At 38.7% G+C, this 23,006-nt stretch overlaps 1 protein-coding gene across 2 annotated transcripts in view; it reads left to right on the top strand.

Annotated features, from left to right (window-relative positions):
* L2HGDH (L-2-hydroxyglutarate dehydrogenase) overlaps positions 1–23,006 on the top strand; it is a 48,307-nt gene that overhangs the window by 933 nt on the left and 24,368 nt on the right. For both annotated transcript variants that reach the window (XM_001926818.5, XM_021101450.1), the window contains exons 2-4: positions 2,765–2,880; positions 3,539–3,690; positions 11,156–11,287. In XM_001926818.5, coding sequence (XP_001926853.1) covers positions 2,765–2,880; positions 3,539–3,690; positions 11,156–11,287 — 400 coding nt within the window. The remainder of the gene's footprint in view (positions 1–2,764; positions 2,881–3,538; positions 3,691–11,155; positions 11,288–23,006) is intronic.

Raw genomic sequence — 23,006 nt, 5'->3', positions numbered from 1 at the left:
TGCACCACAGCAGGGTTTTTGTGTTAACTATGTATGAAACCTTGTTCTAAGACCGCTAGGAGTCTTTTAGAGGATTTCTAAGAAGTGATTAAATGTTGATGTTTCAAAAGTTGACTCTGGCTGCTATGTATTAGTAGATTGGAGAGGGGTTAGAGTGGAATAGGATTTAGTGATTCATCGTGTGGGTATGTAGACAGTTCTTTTAGGAACTTTTTCTTAAGAGAAGAAAAGTAAGGTGAGTGAAGTTTCATTTATACTTTTTATTTTGAGGTAATTAAAGATCCATAGGAAGTTTAAAAAGAGCAGAGAGTACTCATGTAGCCTTTTTCACCCAATTTACCCCAATAATAACATCTTACATAACTGTAATACAGTATCAAAACTAGGAAATTGACGTTGGTACAATCCATAGACCTTGTTCAGATTTCATCATTTAAATGCACTCATTTGTGTATTTGTGTGTGTTTCTATGCAGTTTAATCACATGTGTTAATTTGGGTAACTGCCACCACAATTAAGAAACAAATGTTCCATCAGTACAGAGATTTTGTTACCCACCCCTTTGTGTTCACACCTCATCTCTCCACCTTTTCTCACCATTGGCAACCACAAATTTTTAGCTCTATGGTTTGGTAATTTTGAGAATGTTATGTAAGTGGAATTACACAATACGTAACCTTTTGAGATTGGCTTTTTTCACACAGCGTAATATCCTTGCAATCAATCCAAGGTGTTGCCTGTGTTGATAGTGGGTTCCATTTAATTGTTGAGTAGCACTCTGTGGTGTTAGATGTATTACACTTTGCTTAACCAGTTGAATGGTATCTGGGCTATTTCCAGTTTTGACTATTATGAATAAAGCTGCTATGAACACATGTACAGATTTTTGTAGGCACATTAAGTTTTCATTTCTCTGCGATAAATTCCAAAGAGTGCAATTGCTAAGACGTGTAGTACGCACAGGTATAGTTTCTGAGGAAACTGCCATGCTCTTTTTCCAGAATGGCTGTACTGTTTTACATTCCTACCAGCAATGTGTGGTTGGTCTAGTTCCTCTCATCCTCATCAATGTTTAGTTATCACTTAAAAAAAAAAAAAAGCCATTCTGAAAGGGGTCTGGTGATACCTTATTGTAGTTTTAGTTTGCATTTCCCTAATGACTGAAGGTACTGAGCGTATTTTCATGTTCTTTATTGCCATCATATCTATTCTTTATGATGAAATGTTTGCTTATATCTTTTGCCTGTTCTCTAAATGACTTGTTTGTTTTTTATGTATATGAGAAATGAGTCCTTTGTCAGCTATATAGTTCACAAATAAGTGTTTTCTCACAATTTATTTGTTGTCCTCTTACCCTCTTAACAGGGTCATTTGCAGAGCAATTTATCAATTTTTTTCTTTTATGGATCATGCTTTTGGTGTGAACACTTCATCTAGCCCTAGATACCAAAGATTTTCTCCTGTTTTCTTCTCAAATTTTTAGTGTGAATGTTTGATGATAATGAAAAACTGATAATTTTTTTTTAGTTAGAATAACAACATTGGAGTTCCCATTATGGTTCAGCAGGTTAAGAACCTGACATAGCGTCCTTGAGGATACGGGGTTTGATCCTTGACCTCGCTCAGTGGGTTAAGGATCCTGTGTTGCCGCAAGATGCAACATAGGTCGCAAATGCAGCTCATATCCACTGTTGCTGTGGCTGTGGCGTAGGCCTGCAGCTGCAGCTCTGATTCCACCCTTGGCCGGGGAACTTCCATCTGATGCAGGTGTAGCTGTAAAAAGAAAGAAAGAAAAAAAAAAAGTAACAGCATTGTGTGTGCCTTTTAAAGAGCCCTTTTGGAAATAATGTATTGAAATATTTACAGATGATGTTTAGGACTTACACTGAAATAACATAATGCAGGAGAGGGTGAAATACATTGGAAGTTCCCATCGTGGCTCAGTGGAAATGAATCTGACTAGCATCCATAAGGATGCATGTTCAGTCCCTGGTCTTGTTCGGGGGTTAAGGATTGCCGTGAGCTATGGTGTAGGTCGAAGACGTGGCTTGGATCCCGTGTTGCTGTGGCTGTGGTGTAGGCCAGCAGTTGTAGCTCCGATTGGACCCCTAGCCTGGGAACCTCCATATGCCATGAGTGTGGCCCTAAAAAGAAAAAAAAAAAAGATGCAGATTGGCCATGTTCCTGTGAACTAGATTTGTTGACCATGAGATTGGTGCTAATGGTAATCTTTTAAGAGTTAGACAGACCACACATACCCTTTTTAATTTTTTAAATGGTTGTGTAGTTAGGGTTATTATGGCTAAAACTGTCATCCTGAGCCCATTTCTGGACCACTTGTTTCCTTAAGGCTTGGTATTCTTATTGTTTCCTCCTCAACAGAAAAAAATATTATAAGTTTTTGCGCACTAAGGTGTTAATGAATTAATGTTAAATTATCCTCAAGAATACTGCACTTGAATTTTAAAATAGGTGGTAGAGAAGAGTATGACACTTAACACAGAGTGATCACTTATCACTCTGCCTAGGCAGAGTGTTTATTATAGAGACCTAGAGCAGCTTGGGCAACTAGCCACTCTGTCTGCTGGTGTGGCTGATTATCTATGCATGTAACTTATTAAGGTTTCTTCATTTAGGCCAATAAATATTTGATTTTAATGATTACAAATTAATAGTTTAATTGTCCACTGAGATGAAAATAAAGTCTCTTGTAAACATGCATTACTTTAAAGGTGCATTCTCTTAAAGGTGCATTCTCTTAAAGCTCATTTGATGTAGTCATTATCGGTGGCGGAATTGTGGGGCTTGCCTCTGCCAGAGCCCTCATCCTGCGACATCCAGCACTTTCCATTGGTGTTCTGGAAAAGGAGAAGGATTTAGGTATGTATGTTTTCAGTGTTGCTCAACCTCAGCATCTGCTCCTCTTCTCAGTTCTGCATCTTTCATGCCAAATGTCAGTGGTAGTGTCTCAGCCTTCTTCAGAAAACAGAGCCTAAGACTGGGACTTGGGTGTAGGTGATTTATTAGCAAAGTTTTCCGAGGAAGTAGGAGTGAGGGAGTGGGGAAAATAAACCAGGAAGGAGGAAAGATCACTTGAGAGTGCCTTTTCCAGGTTGCAGTTGGCAGCTTGATTCCCCTGAGACCTTCGAGGAGCTACCTAATCTTTCCCAGGATTGGGCTCATTTATCCATTAGCTTCTGTCCTTATTGGCTGAAAGATGTCCCTAGGGATGTTGAGTCCTTCTGCTTGCAAACATTAGTAAAGCTTCTGAGGCAGAAGGCAGACAGCTTACAGTCGGCTCTTGAAGTGCTTTGCTAGTAGTGAGGAGTTTGTGCACCAGAGCTGTAGCTGAATGTGATATAAACAGCATGGTTGGTTGCCAGAGGAAGCTACCAGTCCTCTGACTATAAGAACAAACTCAGGCAGATTTTTAAATAGTGGTTTCTAATAGCCTCAACTGCAAGTTTAAGTTCCCCTACTTATTAGGTTTTTATGTGAATCATGTACTTTCTGTTAACCTTTTTCTCTTGTTCTATAGCTATTCATCAGACTGGACATAACAGTGGTGTCATACATAGTGGAATTTATTATAAACCTGAATCTCTGAAAGCTAAATTATGTGTGCAAGGTGCAGCCCTCATCTATGAGTACTGTAACCAAAAGGGGATTTCCTACAAGCAATGTGGCAAGGTATGGCATTTTACTAGGGCCTTGAATTATTTATAGAGTTTTCTTAGTAATGTTTAATGTTGATTAAAAAAATACCCAGCTTTTCTTTCTTTGTATCCATATATAAGGTCTGTAAAAACTAGACTTTTCCTATAAATGGAATCATACAATATATTGTCTTGTGATTGGCTTCTTTCACTTAGCATAATGTTTTCAAGGTTTATTTATCTTGCAGCATGAATCAGTACTTCATTGCTTTTATTCCATTGTATCAGCATAACACATTTTGTTTATCCATTTATCAGTTGATGGACATTTGAGTTGTTTCCACTTTTTGGCTGTTGTGAATAATGCTGCTATGGACATTGATGTGAAAGTTTTTGTGTAGACCTACGTTTTCATTTCTCTTAGGTATATTCTTAGGAGTTGAATTGCTTGGTTATATGGTAATTACATGTTTAACATTTTGAGCAAGTGCCAAACTGTTTCCCAAAGTGTTGTACTATTTTACATCCGTATCAGTAATTAATGAGGATTCCATTATTATCACATCCTTATGAACACTAGTTATTGTCCATTTTTGTCAGTTTTATTTTAGCCATCTTTGTGGGTGTGAAGTGCTATATCATTGTGGTTTTTTAATTTTGTTTTATCTTTTTAGGCCCTCACCTGCGGCATATGGAGGTTCCCAGGCTAGGGGTCAAATCATAGCTGTAACCGCTGGCTTATGCCACCACCACAACAATGCTAGATCCAAGCCACATCTGCAACCTACACCACAGCTTGTGGCAACACTGGATCTTCAACCCACTAAGCAAGGCCAGGAATCGAACCTGCATCCTCATGGATACTAGTCAGATTCATTTACATTGAGCCACAATGGGAACTCCTCATTGTGGTTTTTATGTAGTTAAACCTAGTAATTAATAATGCTGAACATCTTTTCTTTCTTTTTTTTTTTTTTTGTCTTTCCTAGGGCCGCACCTGTAGCATGTGGAGGTTCCCAGGCTAGGGGTCTAATCAGAGCTGTAACCACCAGCCTATGCCAGAACCACAGCAACATGAGATCCGAGCCACATCTGCGACCTACCACAGCTCACAGCAGCACAGGATCCTTAACCTACTGACTGAGGCCAGGGATCGAACCTGCAACCTCATGGTTCCTAGTCGGATTTGTTAACCACTGAGCCACGTTGGGAACTCCTGAACATCTTTTCATATACATATTGGGCAATCATTTACCTTCTTTGGAGAAATGTCTATTCAGATCTTTTGCCCATTTTAAAATTGAGTTATTTGTCTTTTTATTGTTGAGTTGTATTGGTCTTTATATATTCTGGATATAGTCCTTTATCATTTATATGATTTTTTTTTATGATTTTTGATTTTTACTAAAATAATACTAAAATATTAAAATGTGTTGTTTTAAAATAAAATAATAGTAATGATGATATTTTGCATATTACTAAATATTTTCTCCTAATCTACAGATTTTCTTTTTTACTTTCTTTTTCTTTTTTTCTTTTCAGGGTCGCATGTGCGCCCATATGGAAGTTCTCAGGCTAGGGGTCGAATCAGAGCTGCAGCTGCCAGCCTATACCACAGCCACGGGAACATGGGATCTGAGCAGCATCTGCAGCCTACACCACAGCTTGTGGCAGCGCTGGATCCTTTAACACACTGAGTGAGGCCAAGGATTGAACCTGCATCCTCATTGATGCTAGTTGGGTTCTTAACTTGTTGAGCCACAGAGGAATTTCTCTTTTTTTACTTTCCTGATGGTATCCTTTGAAGCACAGAAGCTTTTAATTTTTTTTAGCCATACCCATGGCAATATGGACATTCCTGGGCCAGGGATCAAACCTGCGCCATAGCAGTGACCCAAGCCACTGCTGTAACAATGCTGGATCTTCAACCTGCTGTGCCACAAGACAACTCCCAGAAACTTTTTTCCCCCTTTTTGGCTGCACCCGAGGCATATGGAAGTTCCTGAGCCAGAAATGGAACCCAAGCTACATCTGTGACCTACCAGAGCTTCAGCAACACCAGATCCTTGACACACTGCTGGGCTGGGGATTGAACTGTCAACACCACAGAGACAAGCTGGATCATTAACCCACAGTGCTACAGTGGGAACACCAGAAGCTTTTAATTTTGATGAAGTTAAGTGTATCTTTTTTTTTTCCCTTTTTTTTGTATGTATACTTGTAGTGTCATATTGAAGAAATCACTGCCTAACCTTAGATCACGAAAATTTGTTCCTACATTTCTTCTAATGTCAAAGCCTTAGCTCTGACATTTAGATCTATGATCCTTTTTTTTTTTTTTTTTTTTTGCCCAAAGTAGTTGGTTTAATTCTAAGTGGTGCAGGAGTCCCTGTCGTGGCTCAGCAGTCAACGAACCCCACTAGTACCCATGAGAACGTGGGTTTAGTCCCTGGCCTTGTTCAGTGAGTTAAGGATCCAGCATTGCTATGAGCTGTGGTGTGGGTCACAGACGAGGTTCGGATCCTGCGTTGCTGTGGCTGTGGTGTAGGCTGGGGGCTTCAGCTCCCATTTGACCCCTAGCCTGGGAACCTGTGTATGCCTCAGGTTTGGGCCTAAAAAAAAGGCAAAAAAAATAAATAAATAAAAATTAAATTAAAAAATAAAAATAATTCTAAGTGATGCAGAACTGGAGCTAGAATAAAAACTGCAGAACAGATTTTAGCCGGATTCTGGGCTGGGTTTACTCTGAGCTCACAGATTAAGGTAGAAATGGCTGAATGAGGAGAACTAAAGAGAAGATGAGCCACTGTATGATTTCTTTCTTTTTTTTTTTTTTTTTTTAACTTTAACAGAAGTTTCTTCTTCTTCTTCTTCTTCTTTTTTTTTTTTTTTCTTTTTAGGGCTGCATCTGTGGCATATGGAATTTCCCGGGCTAGGGGTTGAATCAGAGCTGCAGCTGAAGGCCTATGCCATAGCTATAGCAACACCAGATCCAAGCTGCATCTGCAACCTAGACTGCAGCTTGTGGCAACGCCGGATCCTTAATCCACTGATCGAGGCCAGAGATCAAACCAGAATCCTTACAGACACTGTGTCGGGTCCTTAACCCTCTGAGCCATAAGGGGAACTCCCAGAAATTTATTCTTAAATATATATCAAGCTCCAAGACAGCACTTCCTTCTAGCTATAGGTGGCAACAGATGTTATGGCAGGGAATCCAGATGTTTAAACAGGAATGGAATTAAGGATCACCATTACCTCCAGCACAAGTAACAGCTTACTTTTTGCCAGATTTCTTAATTCTAGCTGTCACTAGGAGGGTCTTCTCTGCAGTCTTCGCTTTTAGCTCCTAAAGTTACCTCTGCTCTTCTTTTAGTTTCTGCTTGAATACCTTATCTTCCTCATGCATCTCCTTGGCCTGCTTCTTTGGCTGCTTTGGGCACCTCTTACTACCTTCCCAGCTGGCCCAGTGCCCCTTCCCCAGACCCTGCCACTGAAAGTAGAGCTCCCCACTTTACCCCCTATACATATCCCTCCAGCCTAGGACCACTTTTTAATTAATTTTGGTGTATGGTGTGAGGAAGGGGCCCAGCTTCATTCTTTTGCATGTGGATGTCCAATTGTCTCAGCACTATTTGTTGAAAAGACTCTGCTTTCTACATTGTTTTGGCACCTTTATCAAAAATCAGTTGAGCATAAATGTAAGATTTGTTTAGGATTCTCAATTCTTTCCCATTCATGCGTGCCTGCTCTTACGCCAGTACCACACTATCTTGTTTTTTTGTAGCTCTTTATTATTTTTGGAATCAGGAAGTATGAGTCCTCCAGATTTGTTCCTTTTCCAGATTGTTTTGGCTATTCCTGGCACCTTCATTTCCATGTGAATTTTAGGGTAGTTTTTCAGTTTCTCCAAAGAGGCAGTTGCAATTTTTAATAGAGATTATATTGAATCTATAGATCAATTTAGGCAGTATTGCCATCTTAACAGTATTAAATTTTGCAAACTGTTAACTTGGAATATCTTCCCATTTATTTAGATCTTCTTTGGTTTCTTTCAACAGTGTTTTATATTTTTCTTTGTACAGGTCTTACCCTTCTTTCATTAGTTTTATTCCTTGATGTTTTATTCTTTTTGATGCTTTTGTGAGGGGGAGTTGTTTTCTTAATTTCAGTTTGGTTTATTAATTGCTAATGTATAGAATATGGTTGATTTTTGTATATTGATTTTTTTTATCTTTCTACTTTGCTGAACTTTTTAATTAGTCTAATAGGTTATTTTGTATGTGTGGATTCCTTAGGATTTTCTGTATGCAGGATCATGTCATCTGCAAATGAGGTAGTTTTACTTCTCTTCAATTGGATTTTTTTTTTTTTCCTTCTTAAGCTGCACCCATAGCATATGGAAGTTCCCAGGCTAGGGGTCAAATCCGAGCCACAGCTGTGACTTGGGCCACAGCTGTGGTGGTGCTGGATCCTAAACTTACTGGGCCAGGCTGAGGATCGAACTGGCAATGCCATAGAGACAAGCCGGATCATTAACCCACTCCTCCACAGCTGGAACTCTTGATTAATTTTTTTCTGGCCTAATTTCTCTGGGTAGAATCTCTGATACAGTGTTGAAGTAGTGAAAGTGACTATCCTTGTATTGTTACCGATTTTAGGGAGAAAGCATTTAGTTTTTCACTAAGGTATGATGATGGCTCTGTGTTTTTTGTAGATGCCCCTTATATGACTGAGGAAGTTCTTTTTACCCCTAGTTTGTTGAGTGTTGTTAATCATGAAAAGGCATTGGAATTTTTCAAATGCCTTTTCTACTTCTATTGAGGCAGTCATGTGGTTTTTGTCCTTTATTCTGTTAATATGAATATATTACATTTGACTCTGGGATATTAAATAGATCTTGTATTTATGCAATAAATCCCACTTTGTTGTGGTATATAATCCTTTTTATATGTTTGCTGCATTCAATTTAACTAGTATTTTGTTCAGAATTTTTGCATCAGTATTCATAAGGGATATTGATCTGCAGTTTTATTTTCTTTTGATGTCTTTGGTTTGAGAATTAATTGGCCTCAGAGAATTTGACGGTATTCTCTTCTCGTCTGTTTTTTGGAAGAGTTTATGAAAAATTGATACTAATTCTTCTTTAAACACTTGGTAGCATTTGTGAGGCCTGAGCTGTTCTTTGTGGGAAGTTTAAAAGTTACTGATTCAATTTGTTTACTTGTTACGGGTCTATTCAGATATTCTTTTTCTTCTTGAGTCAGTTTCAAAAGTTTGTATCTTTCTAAGAAATTGCCCCTTTCACATAGATTATCTAATTTGTTGGCATATAGTTGTTCATAATATTCCCTTAAAAATCTTTTCATATCTGGAATTCCCATCATGGCTCAGTGGAAACAAATCTGACTAGTATCTATGAGAATGCAGTTTCGATGCCTGGCCTTGCTCAGTGAATTAAGGGTCTGGCATTGCCATGAGCTGTGGTGTAGGTCACAGTCATGGCTCAGATCTGGGGTTGCTGTGGCTGTGGCATAGGCCAGCGGCTACAGCTCCAATTCAACCCCTAGCCTAGGAACCTCCATATGCCAAGGGTGTGGCCCTAAAAAGACCAACAACAACAAAAAATCTTTCTGTGTCATTTTTAAGAATTAGAGTTCATTGTCACTATTAAAGATGCTATTAAGGTTTTTTTTTAATAATGTGGGAAAATGGTCCTGACATAGTAGTTAAGTGAAAAAAGCAAGATATAAAACTGTATTTATAGTTTTTATAGTTGAGTTATGAGTTCTTTTTTTTTACCCCCATCCTTTAAGCCAAGGGAATGAGCCAACATCCACTGAACACTTCTGAGAAATATACCAGGCTCTATGCCTGCACATAGTATGCTTTGAGTTCTGTAGAGCCTACTTCTTTCTTGAGCCTTGAACGGTACTTCATATTTCCTTTTCAGATCATTGCTTTTAACCCATCTCAGCTCAACTCCAGATATTAACTGACAGATTGCTGCTTCCAGGCCATAGTGGTGTCAGTGTGACTTACAACCTGATTTCGCAGTTTTCCTGGTTCAGTCATTTATTTGAGCCTTTGAGTGTCTGCCCTTTCCCAACTTCTTTTTATTTTTTTCAAGTTTGAAGCACTTTTATTTTTTAAAACTGAGGTATTATTAGCATATGACAGTATATTAGTTTCAGATGTACAACATAAATGATTTGATATTTATTGCAAAATTACCAACACAATAAGTCTAGTTAACACATGTCACCAAAGTAAAAAAAATTTTTTCTTGTAAAGAGGACTTTTGAGATCTACTTTCTTAAAAACTTTCAAATATGCCATGCAGTACTATTAACTATAGTCACCATGCTGTGACTTATTTGTTTTATATTTGGAAGTCTATACGAGTTTGGAAAGAGTTCTTTATATATTCTGCATACTAAACCCTTATCAGCAGTATGATTTGCAGATATTTTCTCCCATTCAGTGGGTTGTGTTTTCACTTTCTTGATAGTGTCCTAAGCTTCCACATCTTTTTAAGGTAAATTATTTGTTGATTTAAATAACCTTTACACCTTAATTAAAAGTATTACTTCATGGAATTTGGTTGACTCCTTGCTATGAAATAGTGATTTTTGAATTCTAATATACTTACGAATATCATCTGTTCTTTCCTTGGCTGATAGCTGTTGAGTAAGAAGGAAACTACCATAAACAGATTCTTTGCCCTGAAATAAACAGAAAAAATGTCTTGAGTAAAGTTGATGAATTTTCTGTTTTTTTCCTTTGCAGCAATTAGTAAATACTTTGTAATGTACTTTGTTCCAAAAGATAAAATAGTTTTCTGTTAGTGATATCCCATTATTCTGAATACTGCCTGTCTTTCTGATGTACTGGGTCTTTTTAAATATGAAGACTCAGCAACCTGTGCTTTTTTCCCCCTCTGGAATGGAGGGAGTGATAGTGATACTTATGGCCAAGATGCAGGTGGGGACTGTGATAGCAGGTATGAAAATTGAGCCTATAGCTTGCCTGTTTTAAAGCAGCCTTAAGACAAGGAAGGAGGAAGAAGTGAAGTCTTGAAGAAAGGGAGAAATAGATACATGAAGAAAAAACCCCAGTTTTAAAAAAATTAACCCAATTTTGGAGTTCCAGTCATGGCTCAGTGGAAATAAATCTAACTAGTATCCATGAGGACACGAGTTCGATCCCTTGTCTTGCTCAGTGGGTTAAGGATCCAACATTGCCATGAGCTGTGGTGTAGGTCTCAGATGTAGCTCTGATCCTACATTGCTGTGGCTGTGGTATGGGCCTGCAGCTACAAGCTCCGGTTCGACCCCTAGCCAGGGAATATCCATATGCAGTAGGTGCATAAGAAAAAAAGAAAAAAACCCCACAAACACCAATTTTTATCATGCAATAATTTATGATTTTCCATTGACTTTATCTTTCATAGCTAATGATGTGTTTATTCATATTCTTTATGTTTTTTTCTTTTTAAGCTTATAGTAGCTGTTGAACAAGAAGAAATTCCCAGACTTCAGGCGTTATATGAGAGAGGCCTGCAGAATGGTGTTCAGGGCCTGAGGCTGATCCAGCAGGAGGATATAAAAAAGAAGGAACCATATTGTAGGGTAAGCAATTCACTAACCTCACACACAAACTCAGAGGGACATTTTCAGTTAAGGCTCAGTCCTTTGACATGGAGGCTGAGGGTCCTTTACAGGAAGCAGGAATCATAGAAACAGGTAATCCAGTTCACAGTAGCATTAAGGTGACAGGCCTAAGACACACTGTCATAAACTCTGGATACCTAATTTCTTCTTTCCCTATGAGAAAGTACCAGATCCGAAGAGTCAAGAGGTGGTCTGAGACTATATGGCATATTTGGAAAGCACTGAGTGATCACATGTGGTTGGATCGTTGTGTGTTTAGCGAGAGATAATAGATGAGACTGGAAAGGTGGAATTACGCCCACATAAAGGGCCGGATATTCATGATAATAACTTTTGAAGTTTATCCACTAGGCATGGTGAGCCACTGGAATTGTTCGAGGAGGGTGGCTACACTATGTGATCGATCTGTTTCAGGAATGTGTGAAGGGTGAGTTACAGACTGTCTGGCTTAAAACATGTGGTGGGGAAAATCAGATCTTTGTTTTTTTATTTGTGATAGAGACATGAGTAATAACATAATAGTTACTCTGCATATCAACTTTGCTTGATAGTCTTTTAGAGGCTATCCATCCAGCCCCTGTGAGTTGATGTATCTCCTTTTTCCCCATTCCCCAGTGTTTAGTTATATAATACAGTAGCTTTACTCTGGGTACCTGTCTTAGCAAGTGTGACCTTGAACTCACTGTTAGGCAATGCTTATCAAAAACTTGCTTCAGGGAAACACTATTTAAGGGAGAGAGCCTGGATTATATATAGATTATTCATTCCTGTACATCTCTCCAGAACATCAAATTGTGGTATACCTACCTTCCAGGGTTTTTCTCTCCCCATCCTATTCCTTGACCCCAAATTACTCTCCTTGAGTTGTGTTTTGGTTTTATGGCACCAGCCTATGGAGAGATTCATGGTGTTACTCACTAAGGCCTCTACTATAAGGATGTGATTTAAGACATAGGCTCACTATCAAACAACATCTCTTTGAGAATGCTCAGGAGAAATTTCTCTCAGATCTCAGTTCTAAGAATAATTTTGTTCTTCTTGACACAACTGGCTTGTTTTTAATCTGTGGACACTATGAATTATTTAACTGATTGCATCATCCTATTTGCCTTGTCTCTAAGCAGAGACACATTTGTGCCCTACTCTTGCCAAATATCTAGTGCCTTAAGTATACATTTTTATTTTTCTGTATACCTTCCCTCTTCATTTCACCTTATCTTTCCACCCTTGTTTTCTGTCTGATTTTTTTTGAACTTTTTATTGAATGATAACATACATCCAAAATCGTAAATGGAAAGCTTGATGAATTTTCATTGTGATCAGCACCCAGATGAAGAAACAGAACATTATCAGCTTCCCAGTATTCCCTTTATGCTCCCTCTTAGTTACTACCTTTCCTTTAAGGATAACCACTGTCCTGACTTTTATAACATAGATTTTTGAATGTTATGTAGGTAGAATCATATAATATGCACTCATTTGTGTCCAGACTTCTTTTTTTCAGTATTGTTTATAAAATTCATCCATAGTATTGCATATAGTTGTAATTCATTTGTTGTCATTGATGTGTAATTGCCCATTGTATAAATATAGCTTGTTTTTCATACCTTTGTTGGGCATTTTGAGTGGTTTTCAGTTTGGCACTATTCTGAAGAGTGCTACTAGGAACATTGTAGTAATATATTTTGGTGAATACACGTACACACTTCCATTGGGTATATACCTCGGAGGGAAGTTATGTTAGGTCATAATTCATATGTATGTTTACCTTTGGCAAGTGCTGCCAAAGAGTTTTCCATAGCATTTTTTCTGAAATTATACTCTCATCAGCAGTGTATGAGAGTTCATTTGCTCCTTAGCCTTACCAACACTTGATACTCTTTGTTGTTTTCATTTTAGCCATTCTTGTGGGTATATAGTATAATACAGTTTTAATTTACATTTCCCTGTTGACTCATAAAATTGTACACATTTTCATATGTTTATTGGCCATTTAGATATTTTCTTTTGTGAAAGAGCTAAGTCCTTTGCCCATTTTTCTCTTGGGTTGGCTGTCTTTTTTTTTTTTTTTTTTTTTTTTTTTTTTTTTTTTTTTTTGTCTTTTTTGCTATTTCTTTGGGCCGCTCCCGCGGCATATGGAGGTTCCCAGGCTAGGGGTCGAATCGGAGCCGTAGCCACCGGCCTACACCAGAGCCACAGCAACGCTGGATCCAAGCCGCGTCTGCAACCTACACCACAGCTCACGGCAACGCCGGATCGTTAACCCACTGAGCAGGGGCAGGGACCGAACCCGCAACCTCATGGTTCCTAGTCGGATTCGTTAACCACTGCGCCACGACGGGAACTCCATGTCTTTTTTAATAATTATTAATTCTTATTAATTTGGTAAGCTCATTATGTAATCTGAATATGTGTCTTTTGTTGTCTATGTATATTTATATGTGGTAGATATCTTCTAAAACTCTGTGGTTTGTGGGTTTTTTTTTTTTATCTTTTTAGGGCCACTCCTGCTGCATATGGAGGTTCCCAGGCTAGGGGTCAAATCGGAGCTGTAGCCGCTGGCCTACGCCAGAGCCACAGCAAGGTGGGATCCAAGCCATGTCTGGGACCTGCACCACAGCACATGGCAACACCAGATCCTCAACCACTGAGCGAGGCCAGGGATTGAACCTGCGTCCTCAAGTATGCTACACAGGTTTGTTTCCGCTGAGCCACAACAGGAACTCCTGTGGTTTGTGTTTTCATTCCTTTTTTTTTTTTTTTTTTTTTTTTTTCTTTTTGCCTTTTCTAGGGCCGTTGCCTCGGCATTTGGAGGTTCCCAGGCTAGGGGTTGAATTGGAGCTGTTGCTGCCAGCCTATGCTAGAGCCACAACAATGCGAGATCTGAGCCATGTCTGCAACCTACACCACAGCTCACGGCAATGCTGGATCCTTAACCCACTGAGCAAGGCCAGGGATCAAACCTTCAATCTCATGGTTCCTAGTCGGATTCATTAACCACTGCGCCACAACGGGAACTCCTGTGTTTTCATTCTTAACAGTGTCTTTAGGTAAATAGATGTTCTTAGTCTTAATATAAATAATCATTTTATCAATTTATGCATATATTTCTCTTTTATGCTTAGTGGTTTTTGTACTGTGAGAAATCTTTGCCTATTTCAGCATCAGGAAGATAGCCTCCTATGCTTTTTTTCTAAAAGCTATATTATTTTACCTTTGCATCTAAATCTACTATCCATTTGGAATTGATTATTGTATGAGGTTAGGGGTCATGGTACATTTTTCCCCCCTCATATATAAATATTTAAAGACTATTATTTCCACACTGCACTGCAGTGTTACCTTTGTGATATCAGGTGACTATGAGTGATCTCCATGTCTGCAGTGTGTTCTCTTCTGTTGTCTCTTGTACCACTACCATAATGTCTTAGTTGCTATAGCTTTTCAATAGGGCTAGATATCTAGTACAGTAAGTCCTTCAATTTTGTTCTTCTTCAATGTTGTCTTGGCTCTGAGATCTATTCTTAGATCTTTTCATTGCCGTATACATTTTATAATAAATTTGCTGAAGTCTACAAGATAACCTGTTGTGACTATGTAGGTATTTGTATGAACATGACCTACTGACTATGTAGGTCAATGTAATTGGAAACATTTGGCATCTTTACAATATTGAATCTTTCAAACCATGAACATGGCATACCACTCCATTTATCTGAATCTTTATTGAAAAAATGTGTTATAATTTTTAGTGTAGAGATCTTACATGTCTTAGATTTATTTCTAGGTATTTGATTTTTTAATACTCTCAAATATTATTGTCATTTAAAGTTAACTTTTTCCTTTTATGTTACAGATATATGGAAATAAAATTGGTTTTTGACCATATATCCATCTTGATTGTTATATTCACTTATCGATTCTAATAGTTTGTCTATAAATTCATTTGTATTTTCTATGTACAATCATTTTGTCTCCAAATAGTAACTTATTTCTTCCCTTCTAATCCATATATCTATTTGGCTCAATGTTTAATGCTAGTATATATTGTTTTATATGTGTTTCTTTTTTGTTTGTTTGTTTTTACAAGCCGCCTCACATCCTTTCACAAAAAGACAACATAGAGATTTTCTCCCTTAAGTTATCTTTAGTAGTACAGTTAAAGTTGGATTAAAATATTTGTTTTCTAACTTAGTATACAGTTCCCAAGAGACTGATGGTACTTAGGAATCCAGATAGTGTTGAATGAGTTCTTCCTGCAGAAAAAAATCATGGCATCTTCCAGCAAACCTCACCTTTGCTTCCCCTGGGACTCAGAATAAGCAAAGTGTTTTGCTTGTGGGAATAGATCTTCTACTCCCTTTTCCTCTCCCCATATATTTCTTATCTCTCTGAAATGGTGAATGAATGATTTTTTTAAAAAGAAGACGCATTCATTGACTATCTGATTTTGGTTATTCCTTTCAAGCTTTGGGCAAATGCTACATGGTCTTAAGACTGGCAAACTATGGCCTGTGGACCAAATCCAGCCCACCACCTGTTTTTAATGACCAATAAGCTAGTTTAAATGGTTGAAAAAAATTAAAAGAATAATAATATTTTGTGACACATGAAAATTATATAAAACTCAAATTTCAGTGTCTACAAATAAGGTTTTATTGGAATACAGCCATACTTATTCATTTCTGTATTGTCTGGCTGCTTTTATGTCAAATAGCTGACTTGAATAGTTGCAAAGATTCTAAGCCTTAAATGGAAAAAATATTGACTATCTGACCTTTTACAGAAAAGATTGCCTGCACCCGATCTCAACAGTAGGAACCACTGAAGGATGTGGGCAAGAAAATAACATGCAAAATATGCTGATTTAGGAAAGCTTATCAAATTCTGGTACATAGGATGGAATTGAACATGGGAGAGAGGGCAGCCTTAAGGTAGGAGGCCAAAGTCTGTTATATTTCATTTTATTTTATTTATTTTTGGGGGGGCTACACCTGCGGCATATGGAGGTTCCCAGTCTAGGGGTCAAATCAGACCTACAGCTGCCATCCTATGCCACAGGCACAGCAACGAGGGATTGGCTTAATCTGCGACCTATGCTACAGCTCACGGCAGCACAGGATCCTTAACCCACTGAGCGAGGCCAGGTTTTGAACCTGCAACTTCATGGTTCCTAGTTGGGTTTGTTTCCTCTGTGCCACAATAGGAACTCCTATACTTTATTTTTGGAAGGCAGCTTTGTTCACCACTATACCACCAAGTATAGAATACTTGATTTCTTTCTGATACTTTAGTATGTCGTAGGTCAGTAATTTCTAGACTTCAGGGAATTTTGACATACTATTCTTTGTTCCATTTCACTATATTGTCTTTTTTTCCTCATAAAGTAGAATCTAATATAAGGTGAGCCAGCAGAATGTGGTGGTTGAGAAAACAGACATAAATTAAAAATTTTTTTTTTTGCTTTTTTATTTTTAGGGGTGTTCCCTCAGCATATGGAAGTTCCCAGGCTAGGGGTCAAATGAAAGCTACAGCTGCTGGCCTACACCACAGCCACAGCAACACTGGATCTGAGCCATGTCTGTGACCTACACCACAACTCACAACAATGCCAAATCCCCAACCCACTGAGCGAGGCCAGGGATTGAACCTGTATCTTCATGGATACTAGTTGTATTCATTTCCACTGAGCCACAATGGGAATTCCCATAAATTTAAATCTTTTATTTGCCTATTTAACAGCTGCTGACTTGGAGTGGATTAAAATTTTTCTAAACCTCAGACTCCTCGTTTGTAAAATGAAGTTGTTCTGAGAATTAAATACAGTAGTATGTATAAGGAATCCAGCATATGCTACTCCTCAAGAATTGGTAGATATTATTTTGTGCTTATTTAAGCAGAAATTCTAGTGAATTCAAATTAGTTTCATTTGAGATACTTGGGAACTTTTCTGTTAATATAACTCAGTTTGTTTTTTTTTTTTTCCTCCTGGTTTATATTTTCCCTCTTTGCTCATGCTTTGCTTGTAATTCATTATGTTACTCTGTTTATTTCCTTTAAGCTGTATCAATTCCTTGGTTGAGTAAAATAGGCTATTTAAAAATTTTATAGATGTATCCTAGGATATCTTAAAACCAGAGCTGTGAATGACTCATAAGAGCTTGTCTTAGTCAGTTGGGGCTAATACAACCAAGTACTGTAGACCAGGTAGCTTTTAAATGTCAGAAGTTTATTTCTCACAGTTCTAGAGGCTGGGCATCTGAGATCAAGATTCGGAAAGATTTTATGTCCGGTGAAGACCTACTTCCTGGTTCACAGACAACCATCTTCTAGCTGTGTGCTCACATGGCATTTGGGCTGAGGGAGCTCTCTGGAGTCTCTTCTGTGAAGGCACTAATCCCATTCATGAGGGATCCATCCTCGTGTCCTGATTGTTTCTCAGAAACCCCACCTCCAAATACCATCACATTGGGGATTAGGTTTCAAATACGGATTTTTGTGGCCACACAGACATTCAGTCTATAGCAGAACTGATTGTTTATACTGATGCCATACTTAAAGGGAACAAATAATACTATTCAAGTAAAGAGATTAGGAGGCTGTGCATATATGGGGGCAGGAAATACATGGGAAATCTGTGTATCTTCTGGACAATTTTTCTGTGAATCCAAAACTGCTCTAAAAAAAAATCAAGTCTACTTAAAAAAAAAAAAAAGAAGAATTTAAACTCACTTCCCGTCCCTTATCTATGAAGTGCTTTCAAAAACTATTGAGTGCTTCCTAACTATAAAACAGCTGGACATGTTGCTGTTTTATAGCTTTATGTGACTTTGATGGGATTTGGTTATAAAGCTAAGATGTCAGAATCTAATTGATCTCTATCAAGTATTACCTTGCCATTTGAGAATAAAAGAATTTATAACCTCCTCCAAAAGGTGTATTTCTATTTTTATGTGCTAATGAGAAGCTTTTCTTCTTTGAACTTTAAGATTGGTTCAAAATGAAAGCAGGACATGTGAGCCTCTGACCCCACTGTAGATTTGGTCATGATGTAAAAACAGTATTGATTGTGGAGTTTGGAAAAGAGGATTATTGGTTTCATGGTGGTACTGAAATCTGGGGGATTTGAAAGATTCCAGCTAATCAGTTGGAACAATAATCATTTTCTTTTGTGTATCCTTGTGAGGGGTTTTAAAGACAGAAAAAAGTAGAAATAGGAATCTATGGTTCTTTATAACATGCCTTACTGTTAAAAACAACAACAACAACAGGAGTTCCATGGTAGTACAGTGGGTTAAGGATCTGGCATTGTCACTGCTGTGGTTCTGGTTAGTGATATGGCTCAGGTTTGATCCCTGGCCTGGGAACTGCCACATGCCACGGGTGCAGCCAAAAATGAAAAAAGTAAACAAGAGAACAACTTTCCATGCACCAGAAAGGTTAAGGATGAGGCTGGATACTGTTCTGTGCACCTGACCATGAGACCCTCACACCTATTAGAATGAGGTAGATGAAGTGTGTGTATATAGATAACCAGATTATGTATCTACATATATTTTTGTGTCTTATAAGTGAAGAAACTGGTTAAAGTAATTTCCCAAGGTCACACAACTCCTGAAGAGTCGCTTCCTCCCAGATCTGACAGAGAACTGATACTGTTTTTTCTGTTCAGTTTGACCAACATTTTCTTCTTTACTCTGTGCCAAATGCTGCAGTTATGAGGATGAGAAAGACATGACCATCATCCTGAAGGAAGTTATAGTGTGGCAGAAGATATAATTTTTTTTTTTTGTCTTTTTGTCTTTTTAGGGCCGCACCAGTGGCATATGGAGGTTCCCAGGCTAGGAGTCTAATCGGAGCTACAGACACAGCAACACGGGATCCGAGCTGCGTCTTCGACCTACACCACAGCTCACAGCAATGCCAGATCCTTAACCCACTGAGCAAGGCCAGGGATCCAACCCGCAACCTGATGGTTCCTAGTCAGATTCGTTTCCACAGCACTACGATGGGAACTCCAAGATAGAATTTTAATACAGTGATAATAATGCTGATAGAACTGATACCATCTTGTACCTATGTAAAGGAGAGCTTTTAGCTTAGTCCAAGAATCTAGGAAACTCTTCTCAGGGGTGACCCCTCCCCTTGAAAGACAAATAAATCATGTAACTTTCCTGTTTTTGTCTGAGACCTCTGCAGTAGTGATCTTCTTTACAGAATATCACATTATGATTATCAATATCTAGATTATTTAGGGGTGGCAATATATAGTGGAAAATATGCTCTCGTTATTTCATAAAGGTTCCTTGAGTAAATTCCTCCCTTTTCCCCCAACTTGACCACCACTACCAGGAATGGGTGGCCAAACTTCCATGGTTCAGGACCACTTCTGTTTCTTTCGGGCCCTCCAGAAAGAAACAGTTTATCAGGGGAACTCTAAAAGGGCTTCTTGGATCAGATCTCTTTAAGAAGAAAATTAAGAGCCCCTAGGGGAGTATCTTGGAAAATTAAAAAAAAAATTATTTTAGTTAATTTACAATGTTCTGTCAATTTCTGCTGTACAGCAAAGTGACTCAGTTATATATAATATATATATGCACATTCTTTTTCTCAAGAGATTGGATATAGTTCCTTGTGCTATACAGTAGGACCTTACTGTTTATCCATTCTAAATGTAATGGTTTGTATCTACTAACCCCAAACTCCCAGTCCATCCCACTCCCTCTCCTCCCATGTTGGAAAAATTTTAACTGTGTCTATAAACTTTGACCTTTAACGATAGCTCTTGAGAGCATTCTCTGTGGTTAAATCCTGACTGCTTCCTCTAACTTTAGCTATGCCTTTTCTTTAACAGCGTTGGTCAGCCCCACATTCCTCTGTTCCTCTATCCTGACTGACTTGTAACCCCTGACTTTCCGTGTCCTGTTTGCCTGGTTCTTTTCCAGTTACCTGATCTGCCATGACCTCAGGTTTCAAACTCTGACCTGCTAACCTGGGCTGTACATGCCCAGCCTGCAGGCTGACATGCCACCAGCTTGTCCCCCAGCCCTGCCCTGGACCTGAGGATTGGATTGAGACTGCTCAACAGCAGTGACTCTCTTCACCTTCCCCCCATGTACACATACCACTAAATTGTGAGGAAGGTCACAGCCAAGACTAGAAAGGGAAGGAGAAGGGAGACCTGTTAGGGAAGGTCTAGAGTGGGGGAAATCTAGTATGTTTTAAGACAGCCCCCAAAGGTTCAGTCAGTAAATATTTGAATGCCTTCTGTGTGTCAGGCATGTGCTGGGTTATAGGAGTATAAGATGAATAAGGAGGATACTTGGGATTTTAAAAACTATTGATAGGAAGCATTTCTACAGCATGTTTTTACCCCTCTGTTATCATACTTGTCACGCAGTTTTATGGTATGTAAGAAAGTTTTTTGTTGGGAGTTCCCCACCGTGGCTCAGTGGAAACGAATATGACTAGCATCCATGGGGACTCAGGTTCGATTCCTGGCCTCACTCAGTGGGTTAAGGATCCAGCATTGCCATGGGCTGTGATGCAGGTTGCAGATGTGGCTCGGATCCTGTATTGCTGTGGCTGTAGTATAGGCCAGTGGCTACAGCTCCAATTCTACCCCTAGGCTGGGAACCTCTATATGCCACAGATGTGGCCCTTAAAAGACAATAAAATAAATAAATAAAATATTTTTAAAAAAGAAAGTTTTTTTATGACTAAACTCTTAGTATTATCCTAAGTTATCTTCCAAAGTTATTGTACCCTAAATACTATGTCTAGGTTGAAGTTGAATTATATCTAGTGATCTGTGAATATGGGGATTTCAGACACTCTTAGGTTCTAATATAGAATCTTATATGTATCTACTGTATTGAAACAGAAGGAATGATTTCCTCCTCTTGGCAAATGCTCTCATATTCTAGAAGCAAGGCTGTCAGGAAAATGAGGAAGTTTGCCAAATACTGCATTCAATTTGTGAAAAGAGACTGTGGGGAGTTTTGTGAGCCTTCACCCTTAGTGGCATCTGGCCATTTGGAAGCACTGATCAGGGATGAGTGGCAAAGTCAGAGTCAAAAGCTTTAAAGGCCAAACATGTAAATGTACTGGGGTGAGGGTGGAGTAGTAAACTCAGAATGAGAATTTATGTATTTATTTATTTATTTTTGGCTAACCCGTGGCATATGGAGATCTGGGCCAGGGATCAAATCCAAGCTGGAGTTGAACCTGTGCCACAGCTGTGGCAGTGCTGGATCCTTAACCCACTGCACCAGGCAGGGGATCAAACCTACATCCCTGCCGCTGCAGAGACACCATCGATCCCCATGTGCCACAGTGGGAACTCTAGAATGAGATATTTAAAATAATATTATCAGAGTTCCTGTTGTGGTTCAGCAGGTTATGAACCTGATTAAAATCCATGAGGATGCAGGTTCTATCCCTGGCCTTCCTAGGTGGGTTAATGACCTAGTGTTGCCATGAGCTTTGGGGTAGGTTGCAGACCAACTGGGATCCTGCATTGCTGTTGCTGTGGCCAGCAGCTGAAGCTCTGATTCAACCCCTAGCCTGGGAACTTCCATATACTGCAGGTGCAGCCCTAAAAAGCAAAAATAAATAAATAAAAATAAAATAAAATAATAGTATCAACATACCATGAGTACATAAATACATCATTGTATTTAAATACTTCAAAATACATCACATTGTACTTAATCTCTGCATTCTTTATTATGGTATATTTCAGTAAAAAAAATTTAAGTAGAAAGAAATGGAAAAGATAATATTACAAGATGTCATTTTAAAACTTCAACAGCAGTGCTAGGCTGGCCACACAGAAGAATGGCAGCATTTACCAGTCGCACTCGATTTCTGGGCATTAGTTATCCTGGGAACCAGACTACCCATTAGGGGAAATTGAATGGGAGAACCAATATACCCTTACATACAATAAGGCAACAGAAAATGGTGCCATTACCAAGGATTCACAAAAATATAGTCAATACCTAGTGTGTGAAATTCTGCTTGTATCTTTTTCTTCAGAATTAGAAAAAGCTAATGCACATTCAGTGTTATTCTAAAAAATTAAATAGGTATGGTTGTAAGTCATTTATCTATAGAGTTTAAATGTGTTTTGAGGAGTTCCCGTCGTGGCGCAGTGGTTAACGAATCCGACTAGGAACCATGAGGTTGCGGGTTCTGTCCCTGCCCTTGCTCAGTGGGTTAAGGATCCGGCTTGCCATGAGCTGTGGTGTAGGTTGCAGACGCGGCTTGGATCCTGCGTTGCTGTGGCTGTGGTGTAGGCCGGGGGCTACAGCTCTGATTGGACCCCTAGCCTGGGAACCTCCATATGCCATGGGAGCGGCCCAAAGAAATAGCAAAAAGATAAAAAAATAAAAATAAATAAATGTGTTTTGAGTGGCAAAACACACACCCACCCCAACATAGCAATAAAAGACCTAGACTGTTAATTTCTCATATTACCTGAAGAGAAAGTCTGATTAAACACATCAAATTTCCATTCAGTATTTGTAGCCTTAAAGATAGGAGTCTGCAGCAAATCGAATCAACACTTTGCAAACATTGTGAACAAGTCTGAGTTCTCATTGAGTGTGCATGACACATATATACTACTGGGAAAATCTCAGTGCAGTTTATTTAAAATATAATTGGTGAAACA

This window comes from Sus scrofa, chromosome 1 (assembly GCF_000003025.6).
Source record: "Sus scrofa isolate TJ Tabasco breed Duroc chromosome 1, Sscrofa11.1, whole genome shotgun sequence".
Taxonomy (NCBI): Eukaryota; Metazoa; Chordata; class Mammalia; order Artiodactyla; family Suidae; genus Sus; species Sus scrofa.
The sequence above is the reverse complement of the archived record's forward strand: the minus strand, read 5'-3'. Positions and strand labels throughout refer to the sequence as shown.